This window comes from Aulonocara sp. 'chitande type north' Nkhata Bay, linkage group LG15, assembly GCF_057382095.1.
Source record: "Aulonocara sp. 'chitande type north' Nkhata Bay isolate Kocher_YH1m ecotype deep benthic linkage group LG15, A_spYH_male_GT1.1, whole genome shotgun sequence".
NCBI classification, from domain to species: Eukaryota; Metazoa; Chordata; class Actinopteri; order Cichliformes; family Cichlidae; genus Aulonocara; species Aulonocara sp. 'chitande type north' Nkhata Bay.
Window position 1 is genome coordinate 36,146,239 of NC_141358.1, and position 23,026 is coordinate 36,169,264.

The 23,026-nt window shown below is 39.1% G+C and overlaps 3 protein-coding genes across 5 annotated transcripts in view; all 3 read left to right on the plus strand.

Moving 5' to 3' along the window:
• Positions 1-741: 741 nt before the first annotated feature.
• Positions 742-6,654, plus strand: kcnn1b (potassium intermediate/small conductance calcium-activated channel, subfamily N, member 1b). 2 transcript variants are annotated; one of them, XM_086263216.1, is made up of 9 exons: positions 742-1,827; positions 2,004-2,417; positions 2,601-2,696; positions 3,116-3,534; positions 3,684-3,846; positions 4,055-4,165; positions 5,455-5,582; positions 5,733-5,802; positions 6,053-6,654. In XM_086263216.1, the coding sequence occupies exons 1-9, from the start codon at positions 742-744 to the stop codon at positions 6,335-6,337; spliced, it is 2,772 nt and encodes a 923-aa protein (XP_086119342.1). In that variant the 3' UTR covers positions 6,338-6,654. The 2 variants fall into 2 exon arrangements, with proteins under 2 accessions (XP_086119342.1, XP_086119340.1); XM_086263214.1 differs by having other exon boundaries at positions 742-1,821.
• A 3,397-nt stretch (positions 6,655-10,051) lies between these two features.
• On the plus strand, positions 10,052-21,695 carry uhrf1 (ubiquitin-like with PHD and ring finger domains 1). Its single transcript, XM_086263217.1, has 17 exons — positions 10,052-10,216; positions 12,552-12,714; positions 12,892-13,158; positions 13,938-14,089; positions 14,800-15,015; positions 15,526-15,641; positions 15,773-15,959; positions 16,096-16,219; positions 16,327-16,434; positions 16,569-16,673; positions 16,900-17,006; positions 17,106-17,268; positions 17,378-17,515; positions 17,846-17,945; positions 18,118-18,266; positions 18,668-18,766; positions 20,051-21,695. Exons 2-17 carry the CDS (start codon positions 12,562-12,564, stop codon positions 20,195-20,197), a joined length of 2,331 nt encoding a protein of 776 aa, XP_086119343.1. The 5' UTR covers positions 10,052-10,216; positions 12,552-12,561; the 3' UTR covers positions 20,198-21,695.
• Positions 21,696-22,050: 355 nt separating this feature from the next.
• Positions 22,051-23,026, plus strand: part of kdm4b (lysine (K)-specific demethylase 4B) — a 53,659-nt gene continuing 52,683 nt past the window's right edge. Inside the window, exon 1 of one of the 2 annotated variants that reach the window (XM_086263219.1) lies at positions 22,051-22,289. The gene's annotated coding sequence lies outside the window, so the exon portion shown is untranslated. The remainder of the gene's footprint in view (positions 22,290-23,026) is intronic. The other variant, XM_086263218.1, reaches the window with a different exon arrangement.

The following is a 23,026-nucleotide window of genomic DNA, read 5'->3' on the forward strand; positions in this document are numbered from 1 at the left end:
TCAGTTTTCCTACATGATTAAATTGTAAAATTACAAAAATATTTTTAGTACATCCCTACCCAGACTGTCCTATATTTATAAAACGTACATTTTTGATTTTCCAAAGCTATCCAGTGGACCAGATTGAAGTCATTGCAAGGCTGATTCTAGCCCCCAAGCACGATGTTTGACACCTCTGCTGTAACATTTAACATGCTAAATGAGGCCTGCGCATTGCGCAGTCTGACCTTTGGCACAAGACTGTAGATTATAATGTTCTGTCAACACACACCTGAATACTCCAGACCAACAACCTGCCAAAACATCTGCTTTTATAGAGGTGCTCACACTTACTGATGAGTTAATTAACTGGATTTGATTAAAAGCATCTTTCTGTGACTTACTTTCCAATTGCTATGCAAGCAGTAAGGGGGTAATTAGTTAACATGACTGTATAAGTAAGTCTGACCACTTGCAACATTCAAATCATGTTCACATTGAAATATCCCTCTTCATCTGTCCATCCACCCATACATCCATCATATCTGTCTTCCTGCATAATCAATAATGTTTGAATGTATGAACTCCTTCTGCAGTTGAGTCTTTTTACCACTTCTTGAACTTTGTGGGGGAAAATAAATAAATAAACCAAAGTGATCAGTGTAAATGTTTTCAGTTATATTTCAGGATCTTTGTTTCATTTCTTGGTGACATTTCAAAAATGATCAGTGTATGGTGTCATTTCAGCCCTGCATTGATGCCATGAGGCTGATTCTGGTTAAACCCACCAATGCAACGCGGCGCCTTGACTCAACAGGTGAAGTCTTCCACGAAGGTGGCCATGAGCATTGTACCTCAGGATGCCCATCCCCTCCCATAAAGACCCCTGAGGGGAAGCATGATCCATACAGAGGAACCTCGGTTGAGACACCTTTGACCCCACAGGAGAAAAGCCAGTGCTGTGTCTCATCTTCACCCCATGAAACATGCAATGGACTCGGCCCTCCAAGAGGTTCAGCCCAGATGTCGCCACTCAAAACTCGAAACCTAACCTTATCGCAGCTAAGCGATGAGGACTGGCTGCTCCTTTGTGGCCATGTTGGCAACGCAGGAGATGAGTCGCCCTCAGCAGAAAGAGCAGGCACCAGTGTGGGACATCCAAACCACAATGACAGATGTAGATGTCCCGGTCCTGATGCCTCTAGTTTTCAGCCACAGTCAAAACAGGACAGGGTCCAAGACTGCCTTCCCAGGGTAACAGCTAAGAGAAGCCTTTTATGTTCACCACATGTTCAGCCTTTCTCTCCCAGCAGCCACATTTCAACTACTTGCCAGGTTTTACTACAGCAAACAAACCAAAGTGAGCTTTTGAATCCTGCAACAAACCATCTCAAAGATCATTTCATGCCTCAGTGCACTAACCAAGAAGGTGGAAAAGAACAGCCCTGCAATCATTATAAACTGAAAGACAGCAGCCAAGCAACAAATTTGTTCAACATTCCTCTAGACTCAGTCGAGTGTAAACAAAAACTCCAAAAGCAGCCTCATCCTGCTGCTGGTGCAGATGTCAACTGGAGAGACCTTTTCGGTAAAGAGCCGCTGTTAGTTCAGCAACAGCGAAAGCAAGAGTTCCACTGCCTGATCGCAGGCGATCAAACATCTGGAGATCCGTCCACCATCTTCAAGTGCCACCACCTCCCTCACGACTCCCTGACAAGCCAAATAAAAAGATCGTCTACACCAGTCGGCAACAAAAGTGTCACATCTTTCTCCATCAGTCAGTATAGTTCCCTAGAGATTCAAGATTTAATGGATGAGAAAACAAGACAGCGACAAAGTCAGGTGCATGTTTTGATTCGGCTGCTTTAAACGTTTAGTTTTCATACTTAAATTGGAACCATCAAAAGTAGGTTTAGCTAACCTGTGTGTTTCCATACCATGCCAATTCTAACTGAACCATACACTGTAACATGCTTTCAGATATATTACATGCTTGTTGTTGACAGTCTTATTTTATTTTGCAGACAGTCTCTCAGGGGTCTAAAGTCTCCCTTCCTAAACACACTCCTCCGCCTCCCGAAGCCTTACAAAGCAGTGGCATACTTAACGGGGATGCAGTCCGACCCCTGAGCAGCCATGGCACTTTGAGATCTAGTTTTTCAGATCTTCCTTCAGGCCAGCAGCCAATCCAGCTTCTTCACAGTGCCATCCTGGAGGACGCCTTTTCCAAAGTCATCCGAGAAGACTCCAGTAAGACCAACGGTGAGGAAGGTAGCACACCACCGAAGAAGACCAAGGATATCAGCTACAGGCTGGGTCAGAGGAGAGCTCTGTTTGGGAAGCGCAAACAACTGAGCGACTACGCCTTGGTCTGTGGGATGTTTGGCATTATTGTCATGGTCATCGAGACGGAGCTGTCAAGGGGATTTTACACCAAGGTACACTCAGAGCAGAAACACCAGTGTCTCCAAATAAATGTGTTTCAACAAACAAATGAAAGCGGCGTCAACATAGTGCCATTAAAAGTTTTAACTTTGAGGGCCCCCTAAACAGTTTTACTCACAGATGGTCTTCTTTTTATTAGTTTAATAGTTTTGTGTCATTGTCTCTACCATTTACAGGAATCCATGTATTCATATGTTCTAAAAGGCCTGATCAGCATTTCTACTGCTATTCTGCTGGGACTCATTGTGATGTACCATGCAAGGGAAATCCAGGTATGAAGAAACAAACCATGACTTTGCCAACATGAGCTGCGTTATCATTTGGATCAGATAATTCACGTGAAGTAAGGAAACTAGTCTTAAAACCCCCTGAATTGGAGCATTGGTTTAGCTCAAGGGGTTGAGCAGACAACCCACATACCTGAAATCTCCCCAGAGGCCATTTACTACGTGTCTTTATCCAAGCTCTTCTCTCCACTATCCTATAACGATAAAAGTTAAAATACCCCCAAAAATATATTTAAAATTGTCTCTTTGAGAAACACCAGAAGATAAAACATTCATTTTCATCTCGTCAGAATTATCCAAATTAAGAAAACAAAACAAAAAACTGTAATCCCAACAAAACGAGTTCATCACTCATTATTCTTTCATATTCACGGTCTAGAAATGTTGCTACTTTTCTTCAACAGCTCTTCATGGTGGACAACGGGGCTGACGATTGGAGGATAGCAATGACTTTTGAGCGACTTGTCTTCATCGTGTTGGAGCTCCTCATCTGTGCCATTCATCCAATCCCAGGGAAATACGTGTTCACCTGGACGACTCGACTGGCCTTCAGCTATGCAGCATCGGTGGCTTACGCCGACGTAGACATCATCCTCTCTGTGCCGATGTTCCTTCGCCTCTACCTGATTGGCCGGGTCATGCTGCTGCACAGCAAGCTGTTCACAGACGCTTCCTCTCGCAGCATCGGTGCACTCAATAAGATCAACTTTGACACTCGTTTTGTCATGAAGACCCTAATGACCATCTGTCCTGGCACAGTGCTGCTAGTCTTCAGTGTGTCCTGTTGGATCATTGCTGCGTGGACAGTGCGTGTTTGTGAAAGGTATCTTAAAGGTTTTTGTTTTTTTTTTAAAAATGTGTTACTTAAAAATCATCAAGAAGATTTTCAGCGTTAAACAAATGCTGGATAAAAATGAAAGAAACTTAAATCAAGGGTAGTCTCTCCAGCTTTAACATAAACTGCTTTTACAGACAGGTGTCATGTTTAAATAGGTATCACGATGCACAGGAAGTAACCAGCACTTTCCTTGGAGCAATGTGGCTCATCTCCATTACCTTCCTGTCCATCGGCTATGGGGACATGGTCCCTCACACCTACTGTGGAAAAGGGGTTTGCCTGTTAACTGGAATTATGGTGAGTTTTATACCAACACAGTGCACATGTAGAGAAGAGGCAGATATGCAAATCACTCACAGTGATTTTTTTCTGAATAACCCCAATTAAATATCTGTTTAAAAATCCTTTAAAATCCTGGCCTACGTGAATGATTGGTGTGGTTTTTATACTAGCTAACTACTAACTAATAACACAGTCATGCTAACACTTCTCTTCTTCTCATCAGGGAGCAGGTTGTACAGCCTTAGTCGTGGCCGTTGTCGCAAGAAAATCAGAACTCACCAGAGCTGAGAAACATGTCCACAACTTTATGATGGATACCCAAATCTACAAAAAGGTGTGTTCTTACACATGCAGTGATTGGACTTTATTTTTAATATTAAGACTACATGATCAGTCTTAAAAGTAACAGCACTTTCTCTTTTTTAACCATATACACTACTGCGCAAAAGTCTTGAGCCACCCTCAATTTCCTCCAATTAGATTTTTTTTAAAGTTGCTCCAACGAGGTGATTCCCAACAATCCCAACAAGGCGATTACTGAAAATTTGTCATGTCTTAGCATGGTATGAAGTGTGAACTTAAGTTTTTGGGATAACAAAAGAACAAGTGGTAGGCCTAAAAAACAAAACTAACAGATGAAATGTATCTCAAAGCAATGTCTTTAAGAAATAGGGCAAAAATCTAGGAAAGAGCTCAGGTGATATTCATCTAGCCTATCATCTAATCATCTACTTTTAAGTGAAGCCTCAGAAATGATCTCAGTAGAAAGGGGGTTAATTGCAGCTACCCGTAGAAGTCTTTCTTGAGGAAGAGAAATGAGGAGAAAAGACTGAAGTGTAACAAATTTAACAAGAACTGGACTAAAAATCAGTGGAAACAGATTTTATGGAGTGATTAACCCAAATTTGAAATTTTTGATTTAAAGTGTCATCGATATATTCAGCAGAGGTCAGTAGAGAGATACAACAGTGAGTGTCCACAGCCATCTGTTAAGCATGGTTGAGGCTCTGTCATGGCTTGTGGCTGCAATTCAGCCAGCAGTCTTGTTAAAACTGATTGAATTATGAAAGGCAGAAAAGTACCATCCGATTTTGATACTATCTGGAAAGCATGTGATTCATTTTTCAGCATGACAATGATCCCAAACACAATACAAATGCACTAAAAAAAAAGTGAACAATAGAAGTGGAACAATATCATACTTTGGCCTCCTCAGAGCCTGGACCTCAACATTATTGAAACAGTGTGGGATCATCATGATAACAAAAAGCAGCCAACATCTAAAGGAGAGGTTTAAAAGTCTGTCAAGAGGCCTGGAGAAATATTTCTAAAAGATTCTCAAAGAAGATGTGAGAAAGTTTGCCTAAAGCCAGTTTAATCTCTGTTGTAGAATTAGCATTGTCATACTAAATGTTGACTTTTCAGGTCATTAGAAATGTACAAACTCTGTTTATTCTTTAAACACTGCATTTCCGTGCAGGTTTTCACAGAAAAACATAAAGAAATGAGGGATTGCTCAAGACTTTCCTATAGTACTCAGGCTCATTTTAGTTTCTGTTTGACTTAAGCTTCATTTATGTCTCTACATTTCTGTTTTGCCTTTCCATTGACATACTTCCACAGATCAAGAACACAGCAGCAAATGTGTTGAGAGAGACATGGCTCATTTACAAAAACACAAAGCTGGTCAAGAAGATTGACCATGCCAGAGTACGCCACCATCAGCGTAAATTCTTGCAAGCCATCCACCAGTAGGTATCATTATGCCACCATCAGGGGTTTCAGTAAATGCTGTTACAGTTTAATTTGTGGCTCTGGATTATGTGAATTAGGATTTACTGCATGTTGCATTTATATTATTGTAGCACAAATGTGACTATAGTTTTGGTTTACAACTTTAGACTGCGACGAGTGAAAATGGAGCAAAGGAAATTAACTGACCAGGCCAATACAGTTGCTGATCTTGCAAAGGTTTGTGCAAACGTTTTTATTTGCCTCAGTTTTACTAATATATAATAGGAAATTTTACCCTCTGACTGATGCTGAGAGTAATTTGACACAAGGAATTGTAATTTTTATCCAGTATGAACCACATTTTGCCTCTTTTTCATTATCTTTTCTGCATTTTATGACTTTTATAATAATCTAAACAGTGAGAAACCCTGACTTGCTTATCTCCTGATACTTGAAAGTGACCTCAGCATGTTGGTGATGATTTCAGACTCAGAACATGATGTACGATCTGGTATCAGAGCTGCAGCATCGAAGTGGTGAGCTGGACAGTAGGATTGTGGCTCTGGAAAAGAAACTGGACTCCATCCTTCAATGTGTGCAGTCGCTGCCCGTTGTGCTTTCTCAAGCAATAGCAAAGTTACAAAAGGATTTCCTGGATGACTTGGCTTGCCGTGTACACTTCCTATCATCCTCCCTGAGCTCTGAGTGCTGCTCAGTGCCGGCCAAGCAGCTTTGTCCAGGATCCACTGCACCGGAGACACCATACAACTGAATGGCCGTTCCTCAGTGCTTTTCCTTTTAGTGTGCAACCGTTTACAATACTGGGATGGACTTTTTCAACAAGAACTCTGCTACGTGTTTATGGAGTCATACACATTCACTCCTGGGAGTTGCAGCTGCACCACCAGTGTAAGGGGAAGACCCTTTGTAAGGGGACTTTAGAGGAAAAGGAAAAACATTATTCCTTCATTTCCTCTCCCAAGAGTGGGGACTGTGCAGAAGACAGAGAGATGTTCATGAACGATTAAGAAGTGAAAAAAAGTTTTTTTTTTAAAAAATGCTCATTTTGTTTATTAAAATTAAATTCTAAGACACTCAAATAATCTAAAAGAAAAAAAGCCCTGCATTTCATGGGACACTGTGGTAGTCTCTCTGTGCTTCTCATACGTGATATAGTAAACAGCTTCTGAAGATTTTTAAGTGATTATTTTCAAAAAGTGGCTCAGCATGGGTTTATTTAATGAACTAAACATTTGTAAAATGGAAATCATTACAATGAAAACCGATCAAATACCATGAATAATATTTACTCTAAAACTAATCTAATGACCTGGTTCACAAAGTTTTCTAGAAGCATGTTTGTCACACTTAAATATTTCAGATCATCAAATTTAAACACAAATAGAGACAAAATGAAGTTCCTAAATCAAGGTTTTTATTATTCAGGGGAATAAGTGTGGTGTATCATAACTTTGAAAAGCTGAGTTCAATTTCTCCTGCCAAACCCAGGCCTGATTATTGCCACACCTGTTCTCAATCAGAAAATCACTTAAATAGGATCGCCATTAGTGGGAGTGGGTGGCCAACCAAATTTACCCCAAGAGCGCATCTGTTGGATTGAGTGACGACTCGTCCAAGAGTTGACAAAAGACCACAGAACAACATCCAGAGAACATCAGGCCTCGCTTACCTAAGTTATGGTCAGAGTTCATGACTCCACCATAAGAAAGAGACTGGGCAAACATGGCCTGCATGGCAAAGTTCCAAGAAGATACCTCTGCAGAGCAAAAGGAACTTTTGCCAGAAAATATCTCGATGATCCCCAAGACTTTTGGGAAAATACTCTGTGGACTGATGAGGCAAAAGTTAAAGATTTTGGAAGGTCTGTGTCCCATTACATCTATCTAAAAGCAACACCGCATTTATGAAAAGGAATATCATAGCAACAGTAAAATATGGTTTTAGGCCTTTTTGCTGCCTCAGGGTCTGGAAGATTTGCTGTGATAAATGAAACCAAGAATTCTGCCATCTACTAAATCATCCTGAAGCAGAATGTCCAGCCATCTTTTTGTGACCTCAAGCCTAAGCGCACTTGGGTTCTGAAGCAGGACAATTATCCAAAATGCACCAGCAAGTCCACCTCTATATGGCTTTGGAGTGGCCTAGGCAAAGTCCTGACTTGAATCTGATTGAGATGCTGTGGCACGACCTTAAAAAGGCAGTTCCTGCTCCAGTATGGTTGAATTACAACAATTTCGCAAAGATTAGTGGGCCAAAATCCTTCTATAGCACTGTAAAAGTCTCATTGCCAATTACTGCAAACACTTGATGCAGTTGTTGCTACTAAGGGTGGCCCAACCAGTTACTAGGTTTAGGGGACAATAACTTTTTCACACAGGCCCATGTAGATTTGGTTTCGCTCCCTAATAATAAACACCTTCTTTTAGAAACTGCATTTTGTGTTTACTCATGTTATCTTTGTCTAATATTTAAATGTTTCAAGATCTGAAACATGACAAAAAATATTAAATCAGGAAGGGGGGAAACACTTTTGACACCACTGTAGGTATATAGACTAAATTTGATTTAAAAAGGGTAGAAAAGTTTGTTGACATTATTTTAAAATATTATTTAAAAAAAAAAGATTTTTCCTCCCTGTAATCATACTGATCCATTCCATAGATTCTCAAACTGTGTCAATAGTGGTTGCTATAGCAGTGCAACATCCCACTGAAACCAGCAACTGGTGGCAGCGCAATGTTGCTGAAGAGGGAATGGGTGCAAATGCAGAACAGAAATGAGCTATAAGAGAAAGTTTAAAACACCTGTGACTACAGTACAATTCAAGAACTAGGGTAGTAAGTAGGGTAACATTCTGACCTCTTAAATGTAAGATTTTATCTGCTTCTTTTAGAGTAGTTGGCTTTTAACTGACTGTCGTTATCACAAAGTGCAAGTAAAACTTTCACCAAAAATTCAGCTTTGTATGCTGGTGTATATCTAACACTTTTCACATTTCTGGGTCTTGTGGCAACGCATCTTAGATTTTTAAAACATCTGTCAAAATAAAGAATCTTCAAAGTAGTCAATTTTCTTGTTTTTATCACATTCAAAGGAGGAACTGGTTCCAGTTGTGTTAACTTCTGCTTTCTGTTTTTTTTTCCATGTATAGTTTCAGTTGCTTTGCTCGTGTTATTTACTTGTTCTGCTGGTTGTATTGTGTTTTCCTTATGGCTTGCTTCACTTACCACCCTTTGTTTTTTAAAAAAAATCCCCCCTCCCCCCCTTTCCCCTAGCATAGTGGGCCCTTCTCTGTATGAAGTTTGACTGCGGCTGCGTAGGTTCTCACCAAGTACTCTGGTTTCCTCCCACAGTCCAAAAACGCGTGGGTTGGGCTTTATGATTCTAAATTGTCTGTATATATAAATGTAAGACTCTGTGTCAGACTGGCAGCCTGTCCAGGATGTACCCAGCCTCTGCCTTGTGATAGCCTCATCCCCCTACAACCCTGAACTCGTTAAGTAGAAGAAACTTGATGGACAGAAATAATTATGCCCACTACTGACTGGAATTTATTTATATTTCACATGTATTGTAGTTTATTTTGCAACCTGCACATAGTGCTTATTTTTTTTTTAATAGAAATATCTAATATGTGGTAATAAAGATATTTGTCAGCACTGCATTTTTTCCCATCTCATTTATTTAAAGTGATTAAAAGAGATTTGGGTTAGACAATAAATCGTGCCTTAACGGGAACTAGGAAAAATAAATAATCTTGAAACATTAAAATAAATACTTTTAATTGACTATTAAAGATTGACGTCATGGCCATATACACAGATCAGTTGGTCAGAAGGTGACCTCAAACGCATTACTCCATACTGAACAAACATAAACCGCGCTTTAGGACGGAGTTTATTGCACAGTGGAGGCTATTTACGTGTCAAGTTCAAAGGCAAACAAACAGCATGCCTCAAGTGTGCGCAAAAGCACATATTCCTCCCACATACACTTGTCATTTTCCATGCTTTCAGGCGCTTTAACTGAGTTGGTCTCATTAACTTTCGGCTCCCGCCAAAATGAGGGGGAGGTATCTTAATTGCACATCATTAATTAAGCTGAATCATAGGAGTCTAACGGGTGGTCTGCTTATTAAAGTCCACCAAAAGGTTCAATGCATTTAGTTGATTAGTTTGAAGACTGGAAACTATTTCTAAACACAAATACGAAGCCGTGATAGTTCAGACACAATCAAAAAGCTCTATCAGTGAAGTTGTTTACCAGAAGCACCATCTGTCTCTCCGGGATACCGGTTTTACATGGCGCCGAATAATCTCGCGATAAATACTCGGAGGGCAGTTGTACTCACGAGATTGTCGTTTCGCGCGCTGATGATAAGATCCAGTCACATTCCAGATTGACGGCTCTGTTACCCAATGGACACGATGTGGTTAGAGGAAAGTAGCCAATGGTGAACCTGAAGTGCGAGAGCAGGCGGGATATCAAAGTCTTGAAGAATAAGTCATTGATCAATCTCCACCAAGGCATAGAATTGGTCGTGCCATCCCTTCTAAGGAGTTAATTGGGGAAAACGTGCACGTTTTCCCTCAAAAGTAAATTTCTTGTTTTTGCTTGGACGGACAAACAGGTAAAGTGAATTTCAGCGTTTTTTAATTACTTTTTAAAAATTGTTCTCATTGATTTAGTCACCCAGTTGCTAGCAAACTGAGGTTAGCTAACTTGGCAAAGTCCTACCTCCTTTCTTTTTGGCTTATTGCACCAAGTTACTCAACCAGTCAAGTGTAAACGTCAAAATTAGTCAAATCTGATAATCTTCGGGACAGTATTAGAGCTATTGACTGTACTCTGGCTTCCTTTTGCTAATATAGTATTTAAAAGCTCTGCAAAATAAATTGTAACGTGGTTTGCTTTAAGCACTGATATGGGTGGGCGATGAACTTGTGAACTTTTAACTTGTTATCCTTCGGAACGTCCACATAATCTGCAAAAAATGTGTAAACCGAGTTAGCTTTGCAACTTCACTGCTTCTCTTTAAGAAAAACAAATAAGCTAACGTCGGGCTGTTTATTTTCCTGTGTGGCTGGATTGGTGTGGCGTGACGTGAATCTCATTTTCGTCAGCATCGTTTAAACGTATTAATTTGCGCAGGCAAAATGGTACCCCTTGGATGGGAACAAGTAGTTTGTTTTCGAGGTTTTGACTTATGTTTTGTTGACTGCGGCTGGTTTATTTCGAGCCAGCAGAGCGAACAGGATCTCAGCTGAGAGCGCTGAAGTAAACGCGCAACCCCCGCTTAGCTGGCCCCTTGCTGTTTTGTAACAACAGAGGACGACATATGCGGATAAAAAGCCACTGTAGTATTATAATAATCGGTTTAAAAGTACATGCGAGTTGGTATTTAGGTATGTTTCATTGTCAGGGAGCGAAGGCACATTGTTGGCTAGCGCTCCCTCGCGTCCGGATGTGCTTTTAAAAGAACTGGGAGTGGCCTACAGCTTAGTTTCCCGCACTGTATTTAAATCAGCCCGTTCCCTCCCTTTTCTCATATTCTGTTGAAGTGACAGTGCTGACAGCAGTACAATGCACTGAGTAGGGAGGGGAGACGGTCATATTTCTGCTGCTGGAGACCGTTTCGTCTTAACTTGTTGTGATCACTAAACAAAAACAGCCAATCCTAGGGATGTATTTTGCAGATGTAGTGTTTTGACAATCTTCCACGCAGAGCTTTTTACGATGCAAATTCTGAATCACTGCAACTTTCTCAGTTAGATGAGAATTTGATTATCATATAAACTCGTGAAAAAAAATATTCAGCAATGCGAAAGCAAACAAAAACGTAACATACAGTAAGAAAATCAATTAATATTTAGAAATAATTATGAAACAAATTTTTATATGACTTGCGTAATCTAAAGCACAAGTGATACTGCATATATATATATATATATATATGTGTGTGTGTGCGCGCGCGTATTTATTTATTTTAGGGGGCAATGGTCCTGATAAGGAAATACTGAATGGTAATTTCCATATATGCACAGAACATGATAAGATAAGATAAAACTTTATTAATCCCTCGGGTGGGTTCCTCTGGGAAATTCGGTTTCCAAAAGCACAGCACCGACAGAGGTTACAGAATTTTATATATATATATATACACACACATATATAAATACAGAGATAGTTATATTTAAAAGGGGAAATGGTGGGGTTATTGTTTAACTTTACAGCAATGTATTTAGCAAATGAATAAGGTCCTTACTATGTAGAAAATGCCAAATTTAACAGCACCATCTGCTCCACTGTTTGTATTCTGCTACATGTGCTGCAGACAGTTGTGATCAATGTAAATAGTCTCTGGGCGCTCTCTGCTGGATAAACGAAGTAGTTGCGTTGATTCCAAAAATGAGCCAAATCATATTTTTGGTTCCTTATCTTATAACATATTTCTTGATATAATATATCTGTTATATGCTGATATCAGTCTGGCTGTTGTCTGAATAAAGCTCAAGTTGATGATAATTGTCTGTCTTCTGATATGTTATACAAATGCACATATCAACAATTTGGTTTAGAGCAAAGACATTCTTTATTAATGAATGCAGCTAGCAGAGAAAATGACTGTCATAATTTTTTTTTCTCCAGTGAATGGTGAAACCGAAAGTTTGGTTCACACCTTCAGATCTTTCTAGATAAAGCTCAAATATGTACCATGTAGTACTATTCACTATGAAATGCATTTAAATACAAATGATTAGCAGATATGTTTTGGTTTTTCATTTAAACTTCACTGCAGAAAAAACGAGCATGGCACTCCTCTCACATTTCTATTTGTACTATGACAGAGTGTGTACTACTGCTGGATTAAAAGATGAAATGAAATCTTTCAGGAAAGACTTGTCATTAGTGTGCTATTGAAAATAACTAGCTATAATGGGAGTGGTGTTTGATTGTTGACACAGGGCAGCTGCAATGTGGATTCAAGTCCGCACAATGGATGGGAAGGAAACCCATCGGGTGGATTCCCTGTCCAAACTCACCAAGGTGGACGAGCTGCGTCTCAAAATCATGGAGATCTTCAAGGTGGAGCCAGAGAGACAGAGACTCTTCTACCGGGGCAAGCAGGTGAGCCAGCATGGTTGGTGTTAATAAATGACTTTATTACATTTTAGTGCAGTAGCTGAAATGATCTCAGTGATGGTTGTAGCTCAATTGTCAGCCCTGCTTTAGCATTTAGTCACAGACAAAATGTAAAATGCTATAAATGATATCTACAATTTTTTTTTTTCCTGTTTATATCAGATGGAAGATGGCCATACTATATTTGATTACAATGTAGGCCTAAATGATATAGTGCAGCTGCTTGTTAGGCAGCAGTTGCCCCCTGTTGATGTCGTCAAGAGCAAGGACAAAGAGGCAGAGCTCTCAGACTCTGATTCTGGCTGCGGCTCAACCCAGAGCGAGTGTGACAAGAGTTCGACTCATGGCGAGACAGAAGGTCAGACGGCGGGAACCTCTGCACAGACAAACGCCCCAGAACTCATCGACCCTGGATTTGGACTTTACAAGGTATGCGCTAAAGACTGTGGTCACATTGAATGTGATGTGTATTACTTCCTGTTTAAGCCAGCTGTGGTAGGGTGGCGATACAATGTAGAACTGCTACCACTGTGATGTTGATGTTTCTGGCTACAATCTTAAAAAAAAAAGTGATAGGGATTAAGAAAAAACAAACTCAAAACACAATGCAAAGAGAAATTGGATAAGATAAATTGGGAATATGTAGCCCGAAAAAGTCGTGTAAGCAATGACTACTCCAGATGTTTGTTTTATATATATATATATATATATATATATATATATATATATATATATATATATATATATATATATATATATATATATATATATATATATATATATCTTTTTTTTTTTTTAATATGCATTCTGTGCATTTATGCAATATTATATTTTACTTTATCTTATCAGTAAGAGACTTCTGGATGCAGTTTAGGATTTGCTGTCTTCACTTTCCCTCTGATGTGATTGTGATGGTCTTCCAAATTGTCTACAAAAGTAGGCAGTTTGGATGACATGTGCATGGAGTGAATGGAATGAGTTCTGTTGTCCAAGCTTCAAAAAGGGCAGCGTGCAAAGGTTTCATTTTTACAAGACATCAAATGAGCCACTTTGTAGTGAACTTAAACTATTTTTGGGTGGGGAATAGTCAAAAGACATTTTATGAATTATTCTGAAAAAGTGACTGCAGTTTTAAAGTGTCAAAAGTTTGCTAACTCTTGGTGTGTGTGTGTGTGTGTGTGTGTGTGTGTGTGTGTGTGTGTGTGTAGATCAATGAGCTGGTGGATGCAAGAGACTTGAACATGGGAGCATGGTTTGAGGCCCAGATTGTAAACGTTACCAAGACTACAAAGACGCCCAAAGAAGAGGCTGCAGAGGCAGAGCCAGCTGAGGATATACTGTACCATGTCAAATATGAAGAGTAAGAATCATTTTTCGTACTAATGACTAATTTTTTTTTTTTCTTTCCCCCCATCACATCACTGTATCAACGCAGTATTTGTCATGTAGCAGCACAGAGCAGAGTTTCTGTACTAATGGTCATCATTCAGCAGTTTGAGCTCTGATTTTGGTTTTAGTGGGTCAGGTGTTGTAATTCTACAAACCAACTTGTTGCAGCAGTGAAAATGTTAATTGAAAGATCTAAGAAGATGCAGCTAAATATCCTAACAAATACATTGACACGATGTAAGCTACTTTAAAAGCTCTTCTCAAACACACTGGAGATGAAAACTGATGGTCCTGTTTAAATTTGATACTGCGAGCAATGCAGTTGTTACATTGAAGAATGTTTTTTAAAAAATTTTTTTACGGACTCTGAACTGTAAGTTCTCATTTTGCTCAGTGAGACTGTACAATGAAACAGGTTTTCCCATTTGTTAAATAAGTACAATATATATAAAGGGAAGGCATTGCTCTGTTGATATGTGCCCTCATTGAAAGGTGCTCTTGTTTATTAGATGGCAAGCACATTAGTGTTGGAGGGAACATTCATGTGAATGGTGTATTGGTTCAAACCTGCTGCAATGACTACTGGTCCTTACTATTCAGACGTGTTTTTTATGTTTTGGCCATGCTGCAGCACTGCTTGTCTTTGAATTGCAAAATCATTCATCGTTTTTACTTTCACAGCTATGCAGAGAATGGTGTGATTCAGCTGCTGGCAAAGGACGTTCGGCCACGTGCTCGTACTGTGTACCAGTGGCACCAGCTGGAGCCAGGAATGGTTGTCATGCTTAACTACAACCCAGATGAGCCCAAGGAACGTGGCTACTGGTATGATGCTGAGATCCAGAGGAAGCGGGAGACGCGCACCCAGCGAGAGATCTATGCTAAGATTATCCTTGGGTAAGGCCATCGTTGCATACAAGTTGGAGTTGTTGTGCTTTGTAGCATCTGTTACGACTTGTCACATATAAGAACATTTCACTGGCTGTGGTAGATGATAAACATTTTCTTTAAGGTCTGTTGTAACAGTATCTCATAGTTTGGTTTTTGAATGCCGCAGCAGCAGGTGTGTAGAAGCTAATTTCCTGCTGTGGTATCAGTGGATGCCACTGAAACAATTTTTGACAGTTTAACCAACTGTGTGTATGGTCGTTTGGAGGATAAATGGCTTTCATTAACATTACGTCTGATTATTGTATCTGATATCAAACGGGTTTAGTTTTGTGTTGATGACGACCTAAAATATAACTAACCTTTTTGTACATGCATCGGAAGCTTCCTGTTATCCTCATGTTTGTCATTTCTTTTACCTTCTGTTTAAGCTTGGACAACATGGAAAGCAGGAGGAAGTTAGATTATATTGTTTGACTATTCTAACAGGCTCCTTTATGTTTTTTGTTTAAAATGTAGTGATGCTGGTGACTCTCTTAATGACTGCCGCATCATGTTCGTCACTGAAATCTACAAAATTGAGGAGCCTGGCTCGTTGGGTGACGCCCCTGCTGGATCTGAGAGTCCACTAAAAAGTGGGTTTAAAAACTGCATTTAAAATTGCAAAGATGTGTAGCAGTAGTCATAATCTAGAAATCTGAACTTAACCTTTCACTAAGGAATGTTGCAGAATGAAATGCATAATCAAAATGAATGCAATCTTCAGGATCAAATGGACCTGAGTGCAAGCACTGTAAAGATGATCCCAAAAAGAACTGTCGCTGGTGTAACTGCCACATCTGCGGCATCAAGCAGGATCCTGACAAACAGCTGCTGTGCGATGAATGCGACATGGCCTATCACACCTACTGTTTGAATCCTCCACTCACCACCATCCCTGAGGATGAGGACTGGTAGGTAGATTCAGAAATCCAGCATTCATTTAAAATTGAACAGAGCCACAAAATCATCAAATGTTAGAATGGAAGACTTAAAAAATTATCATCAGTGTGTCAGGCTCGGGTTTACCTTTTACTTTACATTTCGCAGGTATTGCCCAGGTTGTCGTAATGATGTCAGTGAGGTTGTGCTGGCTGGAGAGAAGCTGAAGGAGAGCAAGAAGAAAGCTAAGATGGCTTCTGCTAGCTCCTCGAGCCAAAGGGACTGGGGCAAGGTGAGTGCTAACACAATATGAATCTTAAACTTATCAGCTTTTTTTTTTCCTCATTATGGGAATGACAATTACACATCATAAATGATTTGCCTTATCTCCTATTTTAGGGTATGGCCTGTGTCGGTCGAACCAAACAGTGCACCATTGTTCCATCCAATCACTATGGCCCAATCCCTGGCATTCCTGTCGGTTCCCTATGGAAGTTCAGAGTCCAGGTCTGTTTTGTTTTTTTTGTTTGTTTTCTTTTCCTTCCTCACTTCATGGCTTATCATCGTTTGTGATGACTTATTCCTGTACCTTGGAATAATAATGGTATAATAATAATAACTGTTTAATTTCCCACCCTTAGGTCAGTGAATCTGGTGTTCATAGGCCTCATGTAGCTGGAATTCATGGCAGGAGCAATGATGGTGCCTATTCTCTGGTCCTGGCAGGAGGCTATGAGGATGATGTGGTATGTTTTTGTATGTTCTATAAAGAAAAGCAAAGTAGTGAGAACATGTTACTGGGGGGGGGGAGCTTGCTGTTTGTTGTTTTGATCAAAATGGTGTCAAATAATACTGCTTTTCAAGTGTTAGCAGTTATATTTGAAAACACTGTATTTATTTTATGCAATAGCCTGATGAGAAACTTTGTGAAGTTTAGTGTTTTTAATATCTTTGGTGCTTCTTAAACTATAGGATGATGGTAATGAGTTCACCTACACTGGCTCTGGTGGGCGAGATCTGTCTGGAAACAAGAGGACTGCGGAGCAATCATGCGATCAGACACTTACACACATGAACCGGTATGACAAGGCTATAAAAACTTACTGGTGTTAATTTTCAATTTGTCTGCTTAGATCTTCCTTTGCATATGTAAATCATCTGTTTTTGGGCCTCATCAGGGCGCTGGCTCTCAACTGCAACATCCCTGTGAATGACAAAAATGGAGCAGAAGCCAAAAACTGGAAGGCAGGCAAACCAGTTAGAGTAGTACGCAGCTGCAAGGGACGCAAGCACAGTAAATACTGCCCCGAGGAAGGGAACAGATACGATGGAATATATAAGGTATGAAGGAAAACTAGAATTTCTTTTTTGCCTTTGGTAAAAAAATCTGCAGTGATTTCACAATATTGCAACTATTTTAGTTTTACTTGAGATCTTTGTCTTACTTTAGGTGGTGAAGTACTGGCCAGACAAAGGAAAATCAGGCTTCTTGGTCTGGCGGTACCTGCTAAAGCGTGATGATGACGAACCAGCACCATGGACCAGAGAAGGCAAGGAACGTATCAAGAAACTGGGTCTCACCATGCAGGTAGAGATCATTAGATTATATTGTCCATACAATTTATTTATTTATTTATTTATTTATTTTTTTTAATTTCTTTACTTTTTGTTTGTTTCTTTTCAGCAATGGTGGATATTTTTTAGTCCTGGTGCTGGATAAAATAAACATTGTGTTCTTCTGTATTTTGTTGAGAAAATGAGCTTCTGCATTACTAAAAATATTAAGTTTAATGTAATACACTTAATGTAGCCTTGTAAATAAATGCATTACATCTTAGATGTTTTCAATTCATTAATTACCTGCTGACTGTTACATATTGTTGTAGTGTAAACTAATAAACTACTTTTATTGTTCCAGTATCCTGCAGGCTATCAGAAAGAGAAAGAGAACAAAAATGAAGTGGAAGAGGAGGCGACACCCAGCAAGGCTAAAAGGAAGAGAAAATCTCAGGGCAGCGGTATGTTGTTTGTCTATGTGGAAGTTGCTAATATCATAACTGTGCTTTGTTTTTGGAAAATGTAAAAAACATGATATTGCTCATGTATTTGACATTGTTTTTATGTAGCAGCTTAACTAAAATTGCATCCTAGAAGCTGCTTATTAATGGAAAATGTCTTTGTTTCTCTTAGAATCCTCAAAGACCCCACCAGCCAAAACTCCTAAGAAAGTCAAGGTAGAGATGTACAAGCTGTCCCAGGAGCAAAAGGCACTCATCAAAAATGACAAGCTAAACAAGAAGCTGTGGGATGAAGCCATGGAGTCACTGTCACTTGGACCGGTAAGAATATCTGTACATTTGTTCAAATTACCACAATGTTTTAATAGTGTTTTGTTGTCGTTGTTGTTTTTTTGTAAACATTTACTGAATTTACTATTTGGGAAAGTGCTTGTATGAATGGGTGAATGTGCTTTGATGCTCAAAGTAGAAAAGTGCTTTATAAAAACCATTCACTTTACCAATATTATTGGTTTGTGTGACAGTTGGCTGCTGGGTGGAACCTCTTAGTGCAACATTTTAAAACCACACTGTGCTTTTGCAAGTGTAATCACTTGCAAATTTCAAACTTATGTGCATAGTAAATGCAACTTGAAATAAGAAGCCTGTGTTCCTCCGTAAAACAAAAACCACTGAAACTGTCTATAAAACTGATCTAATTTTTATTTTTATTTTTTCTGCAGAAATTCTTGAACAAAGTTGAAGAAGTTTTCCTCTGCATTTGCTGCCAAGAAGTGGTCTATCAGCCCGTCACCACAGAGTGCCAACACAATGTCTGCAGGGTAAGAAACTACTAATGTCCCGAATCTAGAGTTGTTGCTCTAATAAATTTACCACTTGGTAATATTTATTCTGTAGTATGTTGTAGAGATCATGTTTAAATTTTGTGTGATAGTAGATACCAGTAACAGCTAAAACTGGTTTATTTTTGCTAGAAATTGGGTCAAGGTCATTTTTAAATGTGAAAATCAGTAAACACTTTATTCATCTCAATTTTCTATCACAGTAATACAAAATCTTCAAGCTTCACAACAATATACTAGGCCATTAGGAGACATGAGTAACTAGGTTGGTTAATCATTTGACCTTAACCTTTATTGTTAGTGTCCAAGGTCAAAGTTGACCTTGGAAAAAATTCCAAGAAATCATGTAGAGTTATATATCAACTGCTTTACTACACACTTTATTTTTGCAATTTGATGCCCAACGATATCCGTGACTCCATAACAGGCCGACATCATCACCTTGTAATGGGGGGAAAAAAAACAGACTGACTGAAGTATGTTAGCCCTTGCCTTTCAGGGGTGCTCTTGTTACTTTAGCTTTAAACCTTTACATATTAACTTTTGTATTCCTCATAGTTGTCACGTAGTAAGCTACTTAACAGAATAATGTTGTCAAATAAAGCAGAATGCAAAGCATTTATTAGTAATGGAGTTCACAAAGTTTTGTTGCACCTAGTTGTGATATTTTATGGATTCATTCACTAATGGTACCTCCTGTAGCACCATTGCAGGTTGAATTTCTTCAGCTGCTACAGGAGGTACATCCTCTGCTGCTTTCCTGATAAGGGAGCTGATTAGGTTGTGTGTTTAGGTCCTGAGAGATAATTGTTCCCAGAATAGGAAAGTGTCCACTGGCAGCGATGCATGATGATGGGCTGGATTCTTCCTGAAGTCCTGTTATTGCCACAGTTACTTTGAGCTCCTGGTTGTTTTCTCTGCACCAGGTCACTAGATTGTCAGACTCCTCTTTATCAGAGCCTGATTAGGGTGGTGTCGTCTTTGAACATTAGAAATTTGGCAGACTGGCTGGAGGTGTAGCTGTTTGCCGTATGGAGCGAGGTATTATAATGGGGTTTGCTGAGAATGTTGAAAGGCTCTATATGGATGTTTTTAATGAGTGATGTTGTGAAAACTTATTGTATTGCAGTGATAGCATTGATTGCTTTGGTGCTTAGAGTATCTTTTTGATCTACTAACACCTCTGATAAATGCATCACAAATTGTTATTTAACAAAACCTGCTATTGTTTAACAAGAACTTGTTCTACTTTTTTTCCTTCAGGAATGCCTTCAGCGGTCCTTCAAAGCAGAGGTGTACACCTGCCCGGCCTGCAGGCACGACCTGGGCAAGAACTACTCCATGTCGGTCAACAAATCCCTGCAAGACATTCTAAATCAGTTTTTCCCAGGGTACAGCAACGGGCGGTGATCATTGGTGCTACTTACTCAGCCCTCGAGGAAATGAGACGTAAACTGTAAGGGCCGTTTTCAGTAGAGGCAATAAAGAATCAGTTTCTTTTAATATATTCTATGATTATAAAACTGCAATATTTGTGGACTTCAATAATATCATCACCTTGGATCTGCAATGATGTGGTGTTAAAAGATAAATTTAAAAATCCCTTTAACTGGCTGTACCGTTACTCCATTAATACCTTCAACCTCGACTTTTTTTTTCTTTTCTTTTTTTAAATTCCAAGTGCTTCAGTCTATTTCATTAACTAATGCTAATGTTATCCATGATGTAAATTGTATCATTTTAAACTAAATATCTGTGTTTAGCTCTTTTAAAAGAGGATGTTAAGTGGTTAAGCCATTCTGTCCAACTTGTTTGAAGATTTTTTTTTTTTTTTTTTTTTTTTTTTTTTTTTTTTTTTGTAATTATTCAAGGATTTTATTATCATCCAGTCTGTTCTGCTTTGCTGTGAGGTTGGCCCTCATTTTGGTGCAATTTGTCTTAATTCTGATCACGCAGTTGAGATTTTAAAAAGTTTGTGTTTGTTTTTCCTGGCTTGATTACATGATTAAAATCTCACTGTTTCTCTTGGATATAGATGATATCCAACATTCAAGAGCAAACTGACCCAGATCAGTTTTGTGTTCCTGCACTTGAGTCTGAGGCCAAGTAGCCTAGTCATCAGATGTTGGATTTTCTAGCTATACTAGTTCCCTGAATGTTTTGATACAGGAATGTTTCTAGCTGTATATTAAGTTTGTAAAAGTTGTTATGAATTTGATAAAACATTCAGATGCCAAACGTGATAGATTACTAAAGAAATTTTATCCTCTGGCATAGATTTGGATATCCCTTGTTTTGAAAAGATTCACTTTATTAAAGTCCAAAGAAAAAGCAGTGCTTAACCAAGAGTTTAATGTAGAACTCCCATCTATCAAGCTCTCTAGATGTCCCTGACACGTAAATGTATTTGTCTAGAAAATTGTATTTTTCTTAAAGTTTAAAAGTGTACTTTTCATCTTTTTATAATCTTATTTCTGCCATCTATGTAGGGGGTGTTCAGTCAGCCTTTTGTGTCTCCAGTGGTCACCTGTGTTATCTGACCTCATTTAAGGAAAAAACCAAACAAAAACAAAACAGAAAATGCTTGATTTACATGTTAAGGAAATTCCACATGCTGATCCTGAAATTCAACTAAACTGAATTTTACTGCCTTTTGTCTTTTTTATAAATGCAGTTCAGTGAGTTTCAGCAGCAGTGTGTTATTTATCCACGTGCCAGCACTTCGGGTTTTGATGGAGATACAAATATTTGCATAGACTGGGAAATGTATATTTTCTGAAATTGTATAATTTTTTTTGTTTTGTTTTTTAGTCTGTAGTTTTGATATGTAGTTTTAGAATTGCACATATTTTGTGCAGAATTTTTGTCAATGCATTTTCAGTGTTATTCAATAAAGTAAAAAATTTGACACGTGTTTTTGGGGGGAAATGTTTGGGGGGGGGCACATATTACCCTTTTCACAGTTTTTAGTTAAAGTAGGAATTTAAATGAAAAACAATGTTCGAAATTGATATGTGACTTTACATTTAATTATAATGTCATGGTGGGAAGCTGTCCTAACACTAACACTTACAATTTAGATATGAAACTTGAAAAGTGATACAAGTGTAGTCAGGACGGCTGAACGTGTTTACCCCTGCTCTGAGGGTATTCTATTTTTCTCTTGGCCAACGGAGCATAGCAACCTTGAGCAAACCCGGCAGTGTGTACGTGCGTGACGTACACATTGGTTGCGTGAGAGCCACGGAAACCATGGAATAGCAAACGTCTGATTTAATTGGTTACTCTGCGTGTCGGTAACCGAGTAAACCAATCATACGTTTCCTAGTAACCGTCCATCACGTGTTTAAACCACTCAGAAGGCAATTGGTGAAAGTAGGCGCGTCCTCAACGACAAGCCCAGCAAGCTAATGCTAGAAGAAAATCGATCCAGGGAATCTGTTCTAAACGAAACTAAAACGACTGAACGAAACAGGGACAGGGCTATAGTTTGCCGCAGGAGGTAATATTTCCTTACTTATATTTATTTTAGTAAATTGCAGAGACCATACTCTCGTCTATTCACGGAGTGTGTTCCGTCGTTGTTGTTTTGTTTTTTTCCTTTCTAAATGCAGATATGGAAGTAGCTAAGCAGAAGCTAGCCAGCGTTGGCTAGGAATACATTTGCGTCAGGACACGATGATATGTAGCTCCTTAAAATGAAATGGTTGATATGTGCCTATGTGCTGCTGTTGCATTAAGCGATTATACAGGCAGTGCAATTTACGGACCTTAAAGAGCTTCGGCTGGCTTTCTTTTGTTCACTATGTGGGTTAAAATGCTAATAGTTATTGGCAGTTGTGCAGGGCTATGGTCGCCTTTAGCAGTAGCTGCCAATAATAAGTTGATACTATGGAACCGAGCAGCGCCGTTTTACACTTACAAAGCCGAGAAAGATCCACCTGGGTAACTGATATATTTTATGAGTTTTACCCTCTCGAGGGGGCTGCTTGCTGCACAGTTGAATTAAGTTTTAGGCCTAAATGGAGTTAAAGGCCCCTGTTTGTTGTGATGAGCCAGCTGGGGGTCATGTGGCCTCCATTCACTTTAGTAGGTCAGTCTCAGTTAGAAAGAGGGTCCCGGCGTCTAAAGCAGTTAGTCATTGGAAAGATGTAATAAATCCCTTTCCAACCAGTCAGAATTAATTTTAAAGGTAAAACTAGTTTGAAATTGTTGCTCTGGGCTTTGAAGAAATGAATG